General features: G+C 38.1%; 1 protein-coding gene across 22 annotated transcripts in view; it reads left to right on the top strand.

The window, feature by feature from the left end:
* Positions 1-21,471, top strand: part of picalma (phosphatidylinositol binding clathrin assembly protein a) — a 161,666-nt gene that overhangs the window by 93,668 nt on the left and 46,527 nt on the right. For all 22 annotated transcript variants that reach the window (XM_039744403.1, XM_039744401.1, XM_039744402.1 and 19 more), the window contains 2 exons: positions 6,546-6,685; positions 7,028-7,128. In XM_039744403.1, coding sequence (XP_039600337.1) covers positions 6,546-6,685; positions 7,028-7,128 — 241 coding nt within the window. The remainder of the gene's footprint in view (positions 1-6,545; positions 6,686-7,027; positions 7,129-21,471) is intronic.

The raw sequence follows: 21,471 nt of genomic DNA, 5'->3' as shown, positions 1-21,471 counted from the left end.
GGCCTTCCAAATGCGATGCTTGAGACAGATTCTCCGTGTCTCACTCCGCGACCACCTCTGAAACGAGACAATCAGAGAATGTTGCAATCAACAGGCACCGATCGCGGAGGAAATTCAAAAACGTTGATTAAGATGGTTTGGCCACGTCTGTAGGATGGATGAAAATCGACTACCGCACAAACTCCTATGAAGAAAACGCCCTCCTGATTGGAGGATACAACAACAAGCACCGAAGATGACATGGTTGAAACTCGTAGAGAACGACCTAAAGAACCAGCGACTGACAACAATCGAAGCAACCGATCGACTACAATGGAAGAGTGTGGTGAATAGAGCACGGAATGCAGCGGCACCAACAGCAGCGTATTGGCTAAGGGGTCGTCCCCCTTTCCAAGCACCAGCTATGGAATAAAGAAGAAAAAGAATCCCTTGGACCAATAGTGTGAGTTTTCTGCATTCGACTTATATGGCCAACATTATAAAATACCAGAAATTATACAGTAAAATCAAGTCCTGACTTATCTGCGGGAGAACTTATCCGTGTACCTGAAATTCACAAAATCCAGTATTTATAATTCAGTTTCCAATGAAAAACTCCACACAGACAAGTGAAGAACATGCAGACTGCAATATGTGGATGTAGATTTCAAACCTAGGAGGTTGAAGTTTAAGGCAACAGTGCCAACCACTATGTCACTGTCACATTCCTTTAGTGTTATTAACATTTCAAATATGTAGGTGGTGTGGACAAGATACATTTATCACAAAAACTTTATGCTTCCTCCCTAAAATTTACCATATCAAAATGTTACGCATGAAGTAATGCAAATGGATATGTTTTTTGTTTACAGGAAACAGCACCCTGTCCAAGGTCTGTTCCTGACATTCTTTTAAAAATCCTGTCTGCATTGTTGTGCTACCTAGTGGAGTAATTTTAATTTATATCAGGCTTTATATAAGTGTACCATGGTCTTAAATTTTGTCCATTTGTTATCTTACAGTAGAATGTAGGGGTAAAACAAGATTGACAAAGTTTATCATCTACAGGTGCCGGTCATAAAATTAGAATATCATGACAAAGTTGATTTATTTCAGTAATTCCATTCAAAAAGTGAAATTTGTATATTTAGATTCATTCATTACACACAGACTGATGTATTTCAAATGTTTATTTCTTTTAATTTTGATGATTATAACTGACAACTAATGAAAGTCCCAAATTCATTATCTCGGAAAATTAGAATATCAATTAAGACCAATGCAAAAAAAGGATTTTTAGCAATGTTGGCCAACTGCAAGGTATGAATATGAAAAGTATGTGCATGTACAGCACTCAATATTTAGTTGGGGCTCCTTTGGCCTGGATTCCTGCAGCAATGCTGCGTGGCATGGAGTCGATCAGTCTGTGGCACTGCTAAGGTGTTATGAGAGCCCATGTTGCTCTGATAGTGGCCTTCAGCTCTTCTGAATTGTTGGGTCTGGCGTATTGCATCTTCCTCTTCACAATACCCCATAGATTTTCTATGGGGTTAAGGTCAGGCGAGTTTGCTGGCCAATCAAGAACAGGGATACCATGGTCCTTAAACCAGGTACTGGTAGTTTTGGCACTTTGTGCAGGTGCCAGGTCCTGTTGGAAAATGAAATCTGCATCTCCATAAAGTTCGTCAGCAGCAGGAAGCATGAAGTGCTCTAAAACTTCCTGGTAGATGGCTGCGTTGACCTTGGACCTCAGAAAACACAATGGACCAACACCAGCAGATGACATGGCACCCCAAACCATCACTGACTGTGGAAACTTTACACTGGACCTCAAGCAACATGGATTCTGTGCCTCTCCTCTCTTCCTCCAGACTCTGGGACCTTGATTTCCAAAGGAAATGCAAAATTTACTTTCATCAGAGAACATAACTTTGGACCACTCAGCAGCAGTTTTGTCTTTAGCCCAGGCGAGACGCTTCTGACGCTGTCTCTTGTTCAAGAGTGGCTTGACACAAGGAATGCGACAGCTGAAACCCATGTCTTGCATACGTCTGTGCGTGGTGGTTCTTGAAGCACTGACTCCAGCTGCAGTCCACTCTTTGTGAATCTCCCCCACAGTTTTGAATGGGTTTTGTTTCACAATCCTCTCCAGGGTGCGGTCATCCCTATTGCTTGTACACTTTTTTCTACGACATCTTGTCCTTCCTTCGCCTCTCTATTAATGTGCTTGGACACAGAACTCTGTGAACAGCCAGCCTCTTTAGCAGTGACCTTTTGTGTCTTGCCTTCCTTGTACAATGTGTCAATGGTTATCTTTTGGACAACTGTCAAGTCAGCAGTCTTTCCCATGATTGTGTAGCCTACAGAACTAGACTGAGAGACCATTTTAAAGGCTTTTGCAGGTGTTTTGAGTTAATTAGCTGATTAGAGTGTGGCACCAGGTGTCTTCAATATTGAACCTTTTCACAATATTCTAATTTTCTGAGATACTGAATTTGGGACTTTCATTAGTTGTCAGTTATAATCATCAAAATTAAAAGAAATAAACATTTGAAATACATCAGTCTGTGTGTAATGAATGAATCTAATATACAAGTTTCACTTTTTGAATGGAATTACTGAAATAAATCAACTTTGTCATGATATTCAAATTTTATGACCGGCACTTGTATATAATGGTGGGTTTCTTGAACTTTCCCCTCATTAAAACTGCACTGATTGAACTAATGAGCTGTCTGCTTCAATTATTTTTGTCAATAACCTAATTTTATTTCTCAATTTCATCCATTTCTGACAAATTTTGACATAGAAGAAATTATATAATGCTTTGAGTAAAAAAATAAACAAGGATTTCATGGTAAAAATATAACATTACATCAAAGTTTAATTTAATTTTCATCATGCCCAGGCTGCTAGAGCTTAAACGTTCGCATTGTCATTTCAGAACATTGACAATGTTCGATACCATTGCACACAGTTTTATGGTTGTAGAGACTGAGAGGTTCTTCTGGATGGCAAATAATTAGCTGCTCTATCCATGTTCCACTGAAAGTGTTTACATGGAGTTGTGGGGAGATGGTGTGTGGGTGTTTTAGCTTGGGATACAGGAGTTAGTTAAGCTGTCTCACAGATTGCTGCAACTTGGCACATTTAGCGTTATTTGTTTATGGTATTATGATGATTCAAAGGTGATTTAATCCAGGTTAAGTTAAAATTGCTACAAATCATGATGCCATGATATCACAAAACTCTAAAATTAGATCTGTGTCGTAAAATTAATTTGAATAAATGTCTATCAACGGAAAACTAGAAATTTGGAATTACTTTTATTCACTCAAATACAGTATCCTCAGTTGTTCTCTCTCTACCATCTTCTGAAAAAGAAAAGAAAAAGGCAACTCGTCATGTGTTATAGAAAAGAAATCTCATTTTGTTGTTTCATCGTAGCTTGGCTACTTCACATATTTTGCCTTTTCTTGTTATACGTGCAAATGAAATGCCGCAAAAAGGGCATATTGGTATTATGAACTTGCAATGTACAATGTGCTTGCAGAAGGACAATGATATTGACGAAAAAAAAATACATAAGGCATTTCATTTGATACATATGTAGCATAATCAATTTATTTCATTATTTATTATCTCGTGTACATAGTACAATTACATTTCTTTAACCCCGCAAGCAGTGCTTTCCCATGGAGGTCAGTGCACTTGTATATTAGTATATGATATTGAAGGGGGGGGGGGATCCCTATGAAGAATCGAGCACAGCTAGTAATGGCCTACTTCAAGGACTGCCTGCAAGACCAGACAGGTACCACTACACCTCCTCTGCTCTCCTTGTCTTCCACCTAAGTGTCACTGCATAGTTTATGTAAACTTTAACACCACAAAAATAGGAAGATAAGTGGGTTAGGAAAACTGATGGTGAATGAAAAGTATTGTAACTTTGCTGACAAGCTCCATTTGATCAACCACCATAGGAGCTGACATTCAAATGAGCGACTTCGGGAAATACTTTAAAATGGACATACCACCCAAAGCCTCAAAAGAATTTCAACCATAAAGCCTTATTATCCGATAGATAAAGGAAGGAAAGTAATTTCTTTCACTAAAACTTGACATATAACTTCTGAAATGTGATAGAATTTGTGTTTGTGTCAAATTTAAACGTTCCTTTACTCAAAAAATGGTGCCAAAATAACAAAAATAAAAAATAAGGAGAATACTGTGATTTTGCTTTTTTTTTTCTTTCTTTCAAATTTTATTATAAACTGCAGTATATTTCAAGTTCATGCAATACCAGGTTAGTTTTTTCATCTCTGAAGTGTTTCCAGACATGACAATATTACCTGTGAAAACATTCATGTTAATAACACAAAGAGAAAAATAGTTACAGCATTTTGTACCATGGGTACCCCTCCTACCTTCAGAACCTCTCCAGCCAGGGGGTGCCCAAAAGATAAATTTGAATAATATAACATTTATGAAGTAATATAAGTAATATAAAATGTTTATATAAAATATAATTTCTCACATACACGCATACACATATTTATTATATATATATATTTACACACACACACACACAAAAATCACACATTTTCGTTTATTTTTCTCCCCTTTGGCACTGTCCTTTTTTTTTTTTTAATATGGATATGTTATATATCATTGGAAACTATAAAGTAGCCATTAAATGGTATAGATTTTGCGATGGCGCATCTCACAGAGCCTGGGCACCCTTCCTGTAACGGCAGATTGTTGGTGCCAGGCTAGCATACCCACCTGTTCTTTTTATGGTTACTATCGCATGAATGCTTCATTGCATGGTGATGTGTTTGGGCTTGTTTTATTCAGCAGAAGCTACTGCAATTTTTGATATATATCTTGCCTGTATTCACTGTTGCTTTGTGAAGTTATATGCATTTATTCAAAAAGAGTATGTCCATTGTTCTAACAGGGCCTTGTTTGGTGTCTATGGAAATGTCACAGTCTCAGCTATCCAGTGATGTGAGGTTTGTGATGGTATGACCTACTCAGCAAGAGCCACTACCACCCAGAATCGGCAGGTGGTTCAATCTAGTCATGGTGGCGGTATCGATGCATTATGTCAGATTTTTCAAGGCTGCTTCATTGCACGCACATGTGTGAGGGATCATTTGGAGTGTAAGTGCTGGTATGTGTTTTTGCTGTTGCTTTGTGGAGTTATATGCAAAGAACATGCAAAAAAAGACAATTTTGGCATGTGGATGCTGTTTGCTCAGTCAGAGCTAGGGTTCAAGGCATCACTTGAAAACTATTTGTCAAGACCTTTTGATTGATTTATATAATTGGGTATTCCATGTACAGAAAAATTAATAGGCTGGTTTCAGTTTTTTGTGTGACACAGCACATTTATGATTTCATGCCAGATTAAAAGTCACCTGTACATACTAGAACAGTGTGATCACAGATTACCTGTTGTGGCTTTCATTTGAGGTATTGTTTGTGTCAGTATGTGGCGTAGTTTGTCTGTATGGTGCATCAAAAGATGTTTCAAAACATGTTTGAAACCTTGTCGACCCGGTACCAGGCCGCTTAGTGTTTCACCTACCTAAAAGAGCAAGAAATCATGGACACTCTGTGTCTGCGAGCACCATAGCAGCACATACCTGTGCTCTTTTTATTCAAATTTTGTGTATGACACACTGATCAGACTGCCTTCCCTTAGCTACAGTGCACTACTGCTAAACAAGCAAAAGTGTGGAATCTCATGCGCCCTCTGCTGCAAATATTTGTGCCTGAGGCGTGCGAGAAAAAAAAAAAAAAGTGAAAGCTTCAGTTTTGCACTTTGAAAAAATTTCTGCAAATGTTTAAACCCAATCAAAAATGTTTATTTACATCAACGATGTGTGTAGCCAATCAACACTGGATGATATTATCGACAGTCAGCTCAGCCCTACAGGGTGCTGCTATACATAACACATAAATGCATGAAATATAAACAAACATTTTTCATCCTGGTAATACGAGTCACAAGTTCATATAACCTGTCCATCTTTGGGGCTTTCTGAGGAAAACTGTAGTTCTCAGCGGGGGAGCCCACAAAGACATTTGTCAAATGTGGACTCCACGTGGAAAAAAAACTGGGGAAGTGATTTGAGCCCAGGATGCCGAATCTATGATATGCTGTACAGTAATTACAAATATATAATGGCTGAAAAAAATGAAACTTAATAAAAACAAATATACATAGATCCAGCACGTAAAATATACAAAACAGTAGTTTATGCATTCAGTTGAAAACATAAGTACACCTTCAGCTCTATTAATTTATGTATTGAAATATAACTACTCGTCATTTAACTTCAGGTGATAAACAACACATAAATGGTTTTATTTTGCAATATTTACTCCATAAAACATTAGCTACTATTTCATTAACACACAAGTCAATCTTACTAACAGATCAAATGTTAGAGTGCAATATTTTTATCTTAAAATTTATTTAGACTATTAATTGAACATTCCAAATTATAGTGCAATTTATTAATTATTCAAAATTGAATGTTTTTGCATTTAACCAGGAACAGCGGCTAAAGGAACTCTCTAAGAAGCCTACACCTTCCTCTGCAACTACAGCGGCCTCTCCTGTTTCCACCACTGGGGGAGCTATTAATACTGTTCCAGCTATTGACCTTTTTTCAACCCCTAGCTCCACAAACAGGTTCTAATTTAATGTATACTATTAGTATTTGTAATAATAATAATACAGCCTTCATTTTTATTAGGCTCATCTAGAAGCTATATTTTAAAGCTATACTAAATGCTTACTTTATTAATTTAGACAACTAGTTTGTTATTTTGTTTAATCAAATATAAATAAAATAAGTCTCTTACACATTTTCATGAGTAGTACGTCAGTGAGTCTTGGCTGTTTTGAAAGCCTGCACATTTATATAGTAACTGCATATTGAATAAATTTTCATTTAATTTTCTCATTACTTAAAAATTCAGTTAATCCAAAAAAAGAAAATGTTTAAAGTTTTTGTTCATGTCTCCTTTTTAGCACATCAAAGCTGCCAAATGACTTGCTTGATTTGCAGCCAACATTTCAGACATCAATCCAACCCATCTCAACTACGCTCCCAGTAGTTAGTACATGGGGCGGTAAGTAATACTGTTTTATATTTTTGATTATTAGACTTTATGCTTCATAAAGGATTTTGAAATGGCATTCTCTATGAGTAAAATCTAACAAAACAAATATGTATTAATGATTTACTTTAGTATTTGACTGGCATTTGAAATGGTAGTGGGTTTTGTATTGAGTTTTTTTTTTTTAAATTATGATCAATGGCTATTTCAAATTTTTTTTTATGTTAGGTGTGTATTGGGGCAGTTTCTATGTAGTTGAAGGTTGTATGATATTGCTATTGCTGTGCTGTTTCATTTTCAGAATTTTAGATCATTAGAACAATTGTGATCAGAACAGGCCATTCAGCCTAAAACACTTGCCAGTGCTATTCACCTAGATTATCTTAAATAACACTGTTGAGATTTGGTGGTCCATGAAGTCCTATTCTGTATCACACTATAAAGCTGTTTGATGTGCCTATGAATTTTTGTGTGAATTGTCTGTTAAGTTTCCAGCTGTGTTACTGTTGTCTTGTTAAACAATTTAATGTTAACAGCTGAGATATGCTGTATTAATCTTTTCATAATTTTTAAAACTTCAATTTGTAACCTCTTAATCTCTGTTTGCTTATCCTGAGAAGATTCATCTACTTTAGTTTTTCCTTATAGATCATACCTCTTAGTCCCAGAATCAGCTTAGTCTCTCTCTCCCAGCTTTCAATTAAATTGCTACATCTTTTTTTGTAATATGGAGGCCTAAACCATACAAAGCCCTCTAGTTGAGGCCTCACTATTACATTACAGTATATGCCTTGAGCATAGCTGTGCTTGACTTATATATAGCATAACATCCTATTAATCTGTTTGGCCACTTCTGCAACACTGGGTTGATAAAGTTAATGATGAGTCCACTACGACTTCTCGGTTTCTTATAAGCTGTATTTTCAAGGTACAAGCCCCACATTATGTATTCAAATCTAACAATTCTACTTCCACACAAATCTGCCCAATCCTGTACGCTGTCCAGGTCCCACTTTAACAATTTAACTGATTCTGTCTTATCTGGCCTTCCACTTGGTCTGATTTTAGCTACAAATGGATCATCTGATTAACTGAACTATTGTTTATATTCCTATTTAGATCTTTCATTTATATTAAAAAGCACAGCAGTCCCAGCACTGATCTGTGATGGATACCAATTTTAACATCACATAAATCTGAATTTTTTTCACAAACTAACCCTTTACCTCCTGTGTTGATCAAATTTTGTACCCACCAATACACCAAGTCTTGAATTCCCACTTGTTGTAGCTTGATCACTAACCTTGTGGCATTTTATCAAGATAGAGTAAATAATGTCATATGCACATTTTATCTTATGCTTTTGTTGCTTCCTCTTATAATCCCAGCATATTGTTAAAACACAGGTTCTGTATTGTTGGACTTTCTGTTACCTCACTAGGCTACTTTGTTCTGCATCTGCCTCCAGATCTTTAAGGTCTTTAGGACAATCACTTTTGACTGTTCCCATTCTCATGTGCAATCAAAGAAAAAGCATGCTTTTTCACTAGCTGCCCCGTGTCTATCTCTGTTTATTGGGACTGATTCTTCTGTTAGTGCCTTTAAGGCCCAGATTTAGCCTACCTGCTCAAAATGTGTCCAACTACATGTATAATTAGATTTAACTGTTTTAGTTTTTTAATATGCATTCTGTCTAAATTAATTTCACTTCTGAAATATAGGATATAAGGTTTCAAAATAGGAAAATGTAACTTTTTTGTGGCAAATGTTCTTTTTACTATATTCTTAATAAATAATATTTTATTAAAAGGCAGCAGGTAGGCAGCATGGTGCAGTGTTAAAGACTTTTGATTTCAAACCATGAAATTGTGGGTTCCAATATAGCCAGTGGCACTCTGTGAGCATTAGTAACTCACTTCACTTGCCAGTGGTTCATTTGGAAAAACAAAATGAATGTAACCAATTGTACCTCAAATGCTGTAAGTCACCATGGATAAAGGTGTCAGCCTGTTATCAACTAATGATAATAGTAATATTTCTAAGAATATTTTACCTTGTCTCTGCTGTAGGCTTAAGTGGCATCAGAGGTACAGAAACAAAATGAATGAACACAAATGGGATATCATGACCTGTTAAAATGCTTATTTATTCATTTTAAATTATGTGTTGTCCAGTTGTATGATCAGGTTGTATAATTTATATTTTTAAATTTATGTAAAGTTTTGGCTGATTTTTTAGTGTTTAGATCACAATACAAATATGGTATATATGAATTACTACATTTTTTTAATGTAATCACGAGTGATTCGGACAGGATTAAAATGACAGAGATGCTCAAGTAATAATTACTTTACCCATCTCCTGGTGTAAAACTAATCGTGTGTGAACAGAGCTTTTGTCCCTTACATTTAAAATATAGGGAAGGTTTAATAGATTTCCAATGCATGTTTGTTCCCTGTTTGTGTGATCCATGTCTTTTCTCTTACTTTCATCCTTCTCTTGCTTGTTATGTCAGCTGGCATGTAGAGTAGCAACAAAGCTCCTCCTCTCATGTCTGTCTTGTGCTAGCTTCCCTATGGTTTCCCAGCTGTGACTTAGGGGCCTTAGCTCAGTACTGCGCCATGTGCTTCTGGGTTTTCCTTACTTGCATTTTCCTTCAGGGTGCAGCGAAGTGCAGTCTTGGTGTTAGTACTCTCAATTCTGATGACTTGTTCAGTACAACTTCATCTCCTCTTTATCAGAATGGTACTATGTTGTTGGCTATGGGCAAGCATCTCATTGTTTGGAATAGCTTTTGGCAAGAAAATGTGCCTCTAAAACGCTTGGCGTGAATGTAGACGGTTTGTTAATGTTACTTGCTGCTGTTCTCCAATATTCTGATGCATACAGCACCTTCCTTTTGGTTTTTACCTCTGCCAGTAATATATGTACCTTGCAATAACTCTGGAAGGCCACTACACAAAGTTGTGGTGGTTTCCTTTATTGCTGTTTCCATAACAAGAGGGCTTTTTACAGGATAGAGTTATTATTAGCCTTGTGCCCTACCCAAAAACTAGAAGGACCAGGGATTGCTCTTTGTTTGGTCTCTGTACTTCACCTATTCTGTCTTAGGTGACCCTGCTGGAAACTAAGTTCCTGCCGGCATTGCTGTAGGGGTCCTTGAGACATGCAAGCTACAGGCCTACAAGAAGGTAACAATCCACCCTGGTAGTTTTCCTTTAATAAACCTGTTTTATCTTGTTTTATTGATAGATTAGATAGATACTTTATTAATCCCAATGGGAAGTTCACATACTCCAGCAGCAGCATACTGATAAAAAAACAATATTAAATTAAAGAGTGACCAGGGAAAGGCAACTGGCCGCAGAAGGGAGTCGCAAGGCTTGGTGTTACAGTCCTTGGTGTGGGCGTCCTGGAGACCAAGGAGTCCAAGTCTCAGGCCTGGGATGAGTGACAGACCGAAGCCAGGATCGGGAGGTCTCCAGACTTGTGTGTTTGTGATAGAAAAGGGCAGCTGCAGAGAGAGAGCGTCTCGCCTGTTGAAGGGCCCGTATGGGAGAAGCAGGTGAGACGCTAACTGAAAAGTAGCACCAAGCTTGGTATTGTCGTTTGTTTTAAAAACTGTTTCCTGTTGAACGTGTTTTAATGGATTATTTATTTAATGAAGAATTTGAAAGCACTGCAGTATTTATTTGAACACTGTTTTTGATTGTCTTTTTAATAAAAGCATTTTGCACATTTTTACCATCCCCTTGCTCAATTGTTTATTGCCTCAACTGTCTAGCTCATTGTTGACAATACTGACTTTGAGTCGCACCATTTAGCAAAGTCCTTGATTACGTTCCTATACTCCTCCTCCTGCCCACTCCTGATGCAGCCCACGATAGCAGTGTCGTCAGCGAACTTTTGCACGTGGCTGGACTCCGTGTTGTATTGGAAGTCAGATGTATATAGGCTGAACAGAACCAGAGAAAGTACAGCCCCCTGCGGCGCTCCTGTGTTGCTGACTACAATGTCAGACCTGCAGTTCCCGAGACACATACTGAGGTCTGTCTGTAAGGTGGTCCACGATCCATGCTACCAGGTATGAATCTACTGACATCTCTGTCAGCTTGTCCCAAAAGAACAGAGGTTGGATGGTGTTGAAGGCGCTAGAGAAGTCCAGAAACATAATTCTTACAACACCAATGCCTCTGTCCAAGTGGAAGAGGGATCGATGTAGCATATAGATGATAGCATCCTCCGCTCCCACCTTCTCCTGGTATGTGAACTGCAGAGGGTTGAGGGCGTGGCGGATCTGTGGCCTCAGGTGGTGAAGCAGCAGCCACTCCATGGTCTTCATCACATGTGACGTCAAGGCAACAGGCCGGAAGTCATTCAGCTCACTAGGACGTGATACCTTTAGGACTGGGGTTATGCAAGATGTCTTCCAAAGCCTGGGGACTCTTGCTGTGATAACTTAGCTTGGTTTCATTAATTTCTTTGCATTATTCTGTTTTTTTTTGGAAATCCATTCCAAGTTGTATCTGAGCATTTCTTTCTCTACTTAAAGTATATCAATCCATACATCCATATCCTTTCCCGCTTATCCAAGGTGATAGAGTTACAGGTAAGGTGGAACCTATCCCAGCAAGCATAGGGTGCAAGTCAGGAGCATCACATGGACAGGCCTCCAGTCCATAACAAGGTGCAAATACACACGCACACACATTGACTATTGTCAATTTACAAAATGTCAGTTCATCTAACCTGCATTTGGACTGTGGAAAGAAACGTATGCAGACACGGAGAGAAAATAAAAACCCTACACAAGGAGCACATGGGACACAAACCCCAGTCTTCTTGTTGTGAGGCAGTTTTCATCTTGATTGGTATATTGAACTATTGCTTACTCCTTGGAATACAGTTTAGCCAATCTATATTAGTTTTTATTTCTATATTATTTCCAGTCTGTCTTGAAATTTCAGTTTAGTTTTGTTTTCCTTCATCATATATTTTTACTTTTAGTTTAGTTTTTATTTCACAAAAACATTTTAAACATTTTTTTATGTATCTTGGTTTCAATTTTAGTAATTATGGTATGGTTAAAGAGATATTTTTGAGTTTAGTTTTGTGCTGCAGATAGAACTGTACACTTAATGGGTTTGGATATAATATTAGTTTAATGTTGGTAGAAGCTTACAGGTGTATCCTGTTAAAAAACAAGCAAAAACAGATACTGAATATAATTTTACCGTATTTACTATTTTTTGTTACTAATAACTACAGCACACAACAAATCATGCTCCAAGATAATGTCCTTACAATTGACACCTTCAGAGTTTTATTCAAAAAATGTCCCACACAGGGCATTGATGTTTTCTACCAGCCTGGTTAATCCTAAGGTTAATAGACAGAAAATTTCCACCTACAGGTCTGAAAGTTATCAAAAATCAGGAAATAGATTGCACTGTGTTCTGACAGATAAGATCATGAAAATAATTGGGGAGCTTAGGGAGTAGGGGGCCCTTGGGCTTGAGTCAGTGTTCAGGTCCCTGTGAGGGGTACACAGAAAAACAATATATAATTTGAAGGCATATGAGCGGAGAGCAAGAACAGGCAATAGGAGTATGAGCATCAATAAAACGACAGAAACAGTATCTGAGATTATGTTCAATGTGAAATGTATTTACATTCATACAAAAATTTTCTAAACCTGTTTATCAAGAGCAGGATCACAGGAAAGCTAAAACCTATCTCAGCCAGCATCAAGCACTAGGCATGAAGAGTCTCTGGACAAAGTTGCTAGCACCGCTGTACTAATATATATATACTAGCAAAATACCCGTGCTTCTCAGTGGAGAAGTAGTGTGTCTGAGACATCACACACTGCATGCACGGTTTACCTTTCCCAGTCCTGCAAAGTCAGTTCACGAGAACTGCTCGGGGTACATGGATCAAAGCTTCTCAGCTGTACTTGCGCTATCTCATGCCATCTTGCGATGTGCATGGCTTTATTTAATGTTAGCTCAGATACCCGCGGTTCGTAGCGGAGAAGTAGTGTGTCTGAGACATCACACACTGCATGCACAGGTATACTTTTCCCAGTGCTGCAAAGTCAGTTCACGTGAGCCGCTCGGAGTACATGCTTCGAAGCTTCTCAGCTGTGCTTGTGCTATCTCGTCTGATCTCGCGATGTTCACAGCTTTATTTAATGTTAGCTCAGACCCATCACTTAAAAGTTTCTGTCGCACTTTTGCTGAGTTTGTGCCAAACACTATTCTATCTCTGACCATCTCATCTTAGTTTTCATAAGCACAGTCCTTCACCAGCAATTTTAACTCTGTTACAAAGTGATGAAAACTCTCGTTTATACTCTGAGTCCTGTCATTAAACTTGTATCTCGCGAATATCGTATTAGTCTTAGGCATGACAAACGCCAGCGGCAGCCTGTCTATGAACTTAATTTAAACTTAAGGTTTACACCGTGCTTTGTTTCCGCAGTAGCTGCACTTATGAATGGATTTGCTTGCGAATATTTAGCGGCAGCCTCATCTTCGTTTGCATAAGCACAGTCCCTCACCCGCGAATATTTTGCGGCAGAGTGTTTCTATTGGTTTGCTGCTGACGGACGGCCTTATATGGGCAGGCACTCAATTTTGTGGGAGGCGTGACGATGAGGGACGCAACTCCGCCTCACACGGCGACTGAGCTGTAGGCTATGGCCGGTATATATGTACATAAGTAAGTTCCAGTTATGACCGTTACACGTAGAATTTCGAAATGAAGCCTGCCTAACTTTTGTAAGTAAGCTGTAAGGAATGAGCCTACCAAATTTCAGCTTTCTACCTACACGGGAAGTTGGAGAATTAGTGATGAGTGAGTCAGTCAGTCAGTCAGTGAGGGCTTTGCCTTTTATTAGTATAGATATACACACACACACAGTGATCCCTCGCTATATTGCGCTTCAACTTTCGCGGCTTCACTCTATCGCGGATTTTAAATGTAAGCTTATCTAAATATATATCATGGATTTTTTGCTGGTTCGCGGATTTCTGTGGACAGTGGGTCTTTTAATTTATGGTACATGCTTCCTCAGTTGCTTTGCCCAGTTGATTTCATACAAGGGATGCTATTCCAAGATGGCTGAGAAGCTACCCAAGCAGAGCACGTATTACATATTAAATAAAACTCCTCAATGATATACAGTGGTGTGAAAAACTATTTGCCCCCTTCCTGATTTCTTATTCTTTTGCATGTTTGTCACACAAAATGTTTCTGATCATCAAACACATTTAACCATTAGTCAAATATAACACAAGTAAACACAAAATGCAGTTTTTAAATGATGGTTTTTATTATTTAGGGAGAAAAAAATCCAAACCTACATGGCCCTGTGTGAAAAAGTAATTGCCCCCTGAACCTAATAACTGGTTGGGCCACCCTTAGCAGCAATAACTGCAATCAAGCGTTTGCGATAACTTGCAATGAGTCTTTTACAGCGCTCTGGAGGAATTTTGGCCCACTCATCTTTGCAGAATTGTTGTAATTCAGCTTGATTTGAGGGTTTTCTAGCATGAACCGCCTTTTTAAGGTCATGCCATAGCATCTCAATTGGATTCAGGTCAGGACTTTGACTAGGCCACTCCAAAGTCTTCATTTTGTTTTTCTTCAGCCATTCAGAGGTGGATTTACTGGTGTGTTTTGGGTCATTGTCCTGTTGCAGCACCCAAGATCGCTTCAGCTTGAGTTGACGAACAGATGGCCGGACATTCTCCTTCAGGATTTTTTGGTACACAGTAGAATTCATGGTTCCATCTATCACAGCAAGCCTTCCAGGTCCTGAAGCAGCAAAACAGCCCCAGACCATCACACTACCACCACCATATTTTACTGTTGGTATGATGTTCTTTTCTGAAATGCTGTGTTCCTTTTACGCCAGATGTAATGGGACATTTGCCTTCCAAAAAGTTCAACTTTTGTCTCATGAGTCCACAAGGTAGTTTCCCAAAAGTCTTGGCAATCATTGAGATGTTTCTTAGCAAAATTGAGACGAGCCCTAATGTTCTTTTTGCTTAACAGTGGTTTTGCCTTGAAATCTGCCATGCAGGCCGTTTTTGCCCAGTCTCTTTCTTATGGTGGAGTCGTGAACACTGACCTTAATTGAGGCAAGTGAGGCCTGCAGTTCTTTAGACGTTGTCCTGGGGTCTTTGTGACCTCTCGGATGAGTCGCCTCTGCGCTCTTGGGGTAATTTTGGTCGGCCGGCCACTCCTGGGAAGGTTCACCACTGTTCCATGTTTTTGCCATTTGTGGATAATGGCTCTCACTGTGGTTCGCTGGAGTCCCAAAGCTTTAGAAATGGCTTTATAACCTTTACCAGACTGATAGATCTCAATTACTTCTGTTCTCATTTGTGCCTGAATTTCTTTGGATCTTGGCATGATGTCTAGCTTTTGAGGTGCTTTTGGTGTACTTCTCTGTATCAGGCAGCTCCTATTTAAGTGATTTCTTGATTGAAACAGGTGTGGCAGTAATCAGGCCTGGGGGTGGCTACGGAAATTGAACTCAGGTGTGATATACCACAGTTAGGTTATTTGTTAACAAGGGGCAATTACTTTTTCACACAGGGCCATGTAGGTTTGGATTTTTTCTCCCTAAATAATAAAACCATCATTTAAAAACTGCATTTTGTGTTTACTTGTGTTATATTTGACTAATGGTTAAATGTGTTTGATGATCAGAAACATGTTGTGTGACAAACATGCAAAAGAATAAGAAATCAGGAAGGGGGCAAATAGTTTTAACACCACTGTATATGTGTGTGTATGTATGTATGTATGTATGTATATATGTGTGTATATATATATATATATATATATATATATATATATATACACACACACACACAGTTTTTTTAATTTAAAAGGGTTTTAGTGGGCGACAGAATCAAGTAATAGACATGGACATGAATATTGTAAACACAAGCTGTTTTAATTTCTGAAAAAAAAATGCATTTAAACTGCATTTCAGTTCAAAACAGAAACAAAAATATCATCCATGGCTAAAATTGGGCAGACATAAAAATAAAGTGGTATTTTAAGTACTTTAAGTACATTTTCAGAATGGTATTGTCTTTAAATAATAATATTAAAAATTTAAACATAAAGTGCAGTTTTTCTTCTTAAAAAAATAAGGCAGGAACATAAAAGGTAATTTGACCAGCTTCACCTTTAAACTCTGAGTAACCGTTGCCAAAATTATTTTGTACATTAGGCTAAAACAGTGTGATCATTGAACATTTTGTAATTAGATGTAATTAGAAATACTAACGGTCACGGAAGTTCAATGATCCCCAGTAAGAGCCACAAAGTCTGCTTTCTGTAATGCATCTAATTTTGCTTGCTTTTCAGTGTCATAAAGCTGTTAAATTTTACTTGAAATAGTCTTTCGGCACGTGCTCGCTGCAACACATTTTGCATTTAGATGGTACCGTAAGGTTGAAGTGCTTCGGTGGTATGCAAACTCCTTTTTGCACAGTTTCTGTCGGGTTGTCATTTGAAATGAAATTTGCCTCCGATCAGTCTTAGCAACGCGCTTTCTTCTAACTATTGCATTTTGGTAGGTCTGATGTGTGCATCAAAGTGTGATTAAATGCATTATTTTTATTATTTATAATTTATTTTTTTTAACACGTTATTTTTTCAAATTAATTAATCGCGTTATAAGCGTTAAATTCCCACCACTAATATATATATATATATATATATATATATATATATATATATATATATATATATATATATATATATACCAATGTAATAGTTTTGTCACTGTTATGAGTGTTGTTGTCAGCAAGACATTGATTATCATTATTTCTTTCAATCAAGTTCGTATTTGAAGGATGAGTTGTGTTCAAGTTATATTCCATGTTTGTCAACCGTTGTAAATTCATCGTAGTTCTCACTACCCAAATCGGTACTTGTGAATCTAATATGTTTAACAGGCATTCCCGGCATGAAGTTGTGGATTTGCCCGCGAATATTTAGCAGTAGCATGTGTATGAACTTAATTTAACCTTTCCCAGTCCTGCAAAGTCAGTTCACGTTAGCCGCTCGGAGTACATGCATTGAAGCTTCTCAGCTGTGCTTGTGATACCTCGGGCGATCTCTCAATGTCAACGGTGTTATTTAATGTTAGCTCAGACCTGGCATACCAGCAATTTATACTCTGTTACAAAGTGATCAAAAGTCTCGTTTAAACCCTGCGTCTTCTCATTAAACTTGTATCTCGCGAATATCGTATGTGTAGTGGGCATGACAAACGCCAGCGACAGCCTGTCTATGAACTTAAACTTTAGGTTAACACCGTACTTTGTTTGCGAAGTAGCTGCACTCATGAATATGCTTGTATGTGTCACTTGCTTCATATTCTTTTGCTGCCTTCTCAATTGTGTAATGCATTTTTTTGTTCAGCGCTCTTTGGAGCTCTTCCTTCTTCTCTACGTACTTGCGTCCCGCATCATCACACCTCCCACGTAACTCCGCCTCACACGGCGACCGAGCCGCCGGCTATGGCCATATATATGGTCGAAAGTAGGTTCCAGTTATGACCGTTACGCGTAGAATTTCGAAATGAAACCTGCTTAACTTTTGTAAGTAACCTGTAAGGAATGAGCCTGCCAAATTTCAGCCTTCCACCCACATGGGAAGTTGGAGAATTAGTGACGTTGGAAAGTTCATTATGGCGGTATTTCGCGACAGTGGCACTCATCACCTAAGTTCGTGTAGGTAAATAAGTACAGCAACATCATTTCAAATTCGTAATTCAGACCCATTGATTACATAGAAGCCGCATCATGAGGAACTGCCCTCACGGGTAAAGGCCACTCACAAGTAAAAATATCTGAATCACAAGCTGATGTTAATTATATTTTGTCCTGCGTATTAAATAATTCCAAATAGTCTGTCCGCTTCCTTTCATAGCTGCTGCTTCCAGGCATGTACGTATTAAAGCATTTAACCAATCACATTTCAGCCATCATTTGTTGTTAGGCAGAAGGCCTTCCATGGCAGGATTCTGGCTTCAAACAATCAATATTATTTGCCAGACCCACAGACCATATGAGGAACTCTACGAGGCCACAAGACCAGCGAAAACTCCTGGCAGGATGGTTTGCCAGACACAGACCATATTTCAAGACCACGAAAACCTAATGTTTGTTACGCTCGAGCCCCAGAAGTTTCGGGAATACAAAAAAAATTTCCAGTTTAACACAAGAGCCACGGAGCGGTTTTTGATCTGTCTCGGCTAAAAACAGAACTGACTGTAATGTATGCCATGGATGATTTTGCAGGAAAATCTCCCACTGATCTCCTTGACTTCCTTCATCAGAAAAATCTGAATGAGACATGGGGCAGCTGTTCACATTGGTATATTTAGCGGTGACCATTCCCGTGTACACTGTTTCTGTCGAGCGGACATTTTGAGCCTTAAAGTGAATTAAAACTTATGCCAGAAATACGACAGGGCAGGTTCGACTTAGCATTAGCTTTGATGGCGATAGAAAGGGACTTTTTGATGGAACTGAAGCGTACGGATAATCCGTACGACAGAGTAATTGAACTGTGTTTGAGGAAAGAGAGGAGGATGGATTTTGTTTACAAATAATCCGAATTTTTGGTGAGTAAAATGTTGCGATTTTCCTAAATAATATTGCAAGTTTATGAGTTATTATTGATGTTTTTTATGTGTGTCGTGGCTGTGGCTGCAGTAGAAATGAACTTGTTCATCCCTTGTTTGTCTATTCAATAGTGGCATTTATTGTGGCTACAGGAGTTATCTATCTGCAATGCAGCAGCTCTTTATACTGTATTTCTGCATATTAAGATGGTTTTTATAACCATACATTAGTTTTTGAGGGGTGGGTTGATTCAGACAGAGCACTACTGAAGGCCTAGGTGTGAGATGCCCGGTCCGCCAATGGACCACATGATGCGTAAATTTGATGAACATTACAACCCGAAAATAAACAAGGTAGAGAGGTTCACATTATACTTCTCCCAGTGCGTCTCTCTAAATCCTCAGTTCGAGAACATTATCATAAGGCTTAACAATATTATTGTTACGCCTTCTACGTGCACCAAACTGTCCTTATTATGAAGTCTTCCTTGCTTTACCGCTGGCTGCTTCTTTCCATTCACCTTCCTAGCTCTTTATTTAAACACTTTTCCTTCTCACTTTTCCGCTCCTTCGATGTCTTCTCCCTTTTCGTTCAAAATACGCGCCTCCTTGCCTTTTTTTAGTCAGCTCCCCTTACGTCACACCATGGTACGTTTAGCACAAGTTAACACCGGGAATGCCTGTTAATCATCTTATATTCACGAGTAGCAATTTGCGTGGTGAACACTTCGATGAATGAAATCTGTTATCTTTACAACGGTTGACAAACGTAGAATGTAACTTCATACACGTCCTCCAAATACGAACCTGATTGAAAGAAATAATGATAGTCAAATCCTTGATGACAGCAACACTCATAACAGTCACAAAACAATTACATTGACAATCAGGTTATGTTATTTTTAAAATGTTTTCTTTTCTTTTTCATAACTTCTTTAACACACTACTTCTCCGCTGCGAAGCGCGGGTATTTTGCTAGTATATATATATACTAGACATTAAGCCCGTTACAATAACGGGTGCTAGAACAGTAGTGCATAAACATTAGTAGGAACAGTCTATATTAAATGGCAAGGGACCTTGTATTTTTGAAACGGATTGTGCAAAAAATTAACATACACATTAGTTTAGAAGAAAGAAGTTTTTAAAACATTAGGCTTAAGAGTAAATACTCACGTTTGAGAAATTCTTTACATTCTGTATATGTAAAGAAATGCTGGTTACCAATTAACATTTCCCTTATTGCAACTTGTAATGCTGCCACTTATGTTTGGTTATAGAAGTCCATCTGTGTTCATCGTGTTTATTTTATAAAAAAAAAAAAAAAATTGCAAATGATATGTGCAAAAAAAGATTTTGCAGTCTTGTAGAAACAGAAACTGACTGACAATGCCTGAAGCAAAGTTCTTGTGGTGTTTTTTCTCATAAAACAGCATACTATTTTTGGATACTGCACTATTGAATATTCTGTCTAGAAGTTGCCAATTCTTTGCGATATTTTATGTGACTTAATTAAATTTTATCCCTTGCTTGAAATTTGGTAATACAGAATACCTGCAAAAGATGTATGTCTTTCCACTTGTGCTACTGGAAACAACTTCCAAAATACTTGTGCTATTCTGCATGCCATGCAGCTTTCTATTTACTCATTTTTCTGTGTCCCACATTTCTACCTCTGACAGTAAAGATTTTTTCAGTTTTGTTCTCCTTTCAACATACAAAGATCCACTGAGAATACTATCAGTTTTGGCAAGCTTTCTTTTGTTTCTGACGCTGTCTAGTCTGGAGAGCCAGACATGTGTCTCCTTTTCATGACTTTAATTAACGTCAGGCATGGAGCAGCAGGAGAAAGAACCGAAGCCATTAGTTCTGGAAATTTTAGTAGCTACCTTGTGGAGAAAAAACAGAATAAGGTTTCCATCTTTCTAATTTAATTTACTTAGTTTGGAGACCTTATTAGACTTTAAAGATGCATTATAATCTAAAACTGTCATTGTCATTGTTTGCTGGAATATTTTGCTTCTGTTGTTTTTCAGTAGATTGGTTCTTAGCTCAGCGAATTTCCTCAAATGGCTGGGCAATGTTTGGTATGTACTGGAGTGATATAAATATGTGAACATTTAGCTATGAATTATTGTGTACCTATTCTCTTTCTCTACTCCACAAAAATGCCAAATTCCTATCTCTTACTTATATACATATGAATATGACAATAACCCATTTACTACTTCACATTATGACATTACATATATTGCCAGTATATGATGTGACCTTCTGTGCCCCTAAACACGATCAGAAAATGAATGGATATGTGTATTATAAAGGAGTGTCCATTTGACAATTGGTTTACCAGAGCATGAACCAGGGCAGTCTCAATTCCTTCAGAAGATATCCAGATGATAATTTAGACACATTTCACAGCAGGATAGATCCTATACATGACACAGTGGCAATGCAATGACCACTAGGTGACAGAACAATCTGAACAGGTACTGGGTACTCAAGAATGGAAGTAGACCTGGGCATCAGTAAAAATAGTGTGCTCAGTGGTGTAGGTTCAAGAAAGCTACAGAAAAGGGAATATTTTAAGATCTCTGTGGCAGCTGAGCCCTTCCTTAGATAGATTAAAGCTGTTGAGTGCTGTCAGCAGGTTAGAACACCTTCACACTGATGGACACAGCACATAGTAATATGCA

This window comes from Polypterus senegalus, chromosome 2 (genome assembly GCF_016835505.1).
Source record: "Polypterus senegalus isolate Bchr_013 chromosome 2, ASM1683550v1, whole genome shotgun sequence".
NCBI classification, from domain to species: Eukaryota; Metazoa; Chordata; class Cladistia; order Polypteriformes; family Polypteridae; genus Polypterus; species Polypterus senegalus.
The sequence above is the reverse complement of the archived record's forward strand: the minus strand, read 5'-3'. Positions and strand labels throughout refer to the sequence as shown.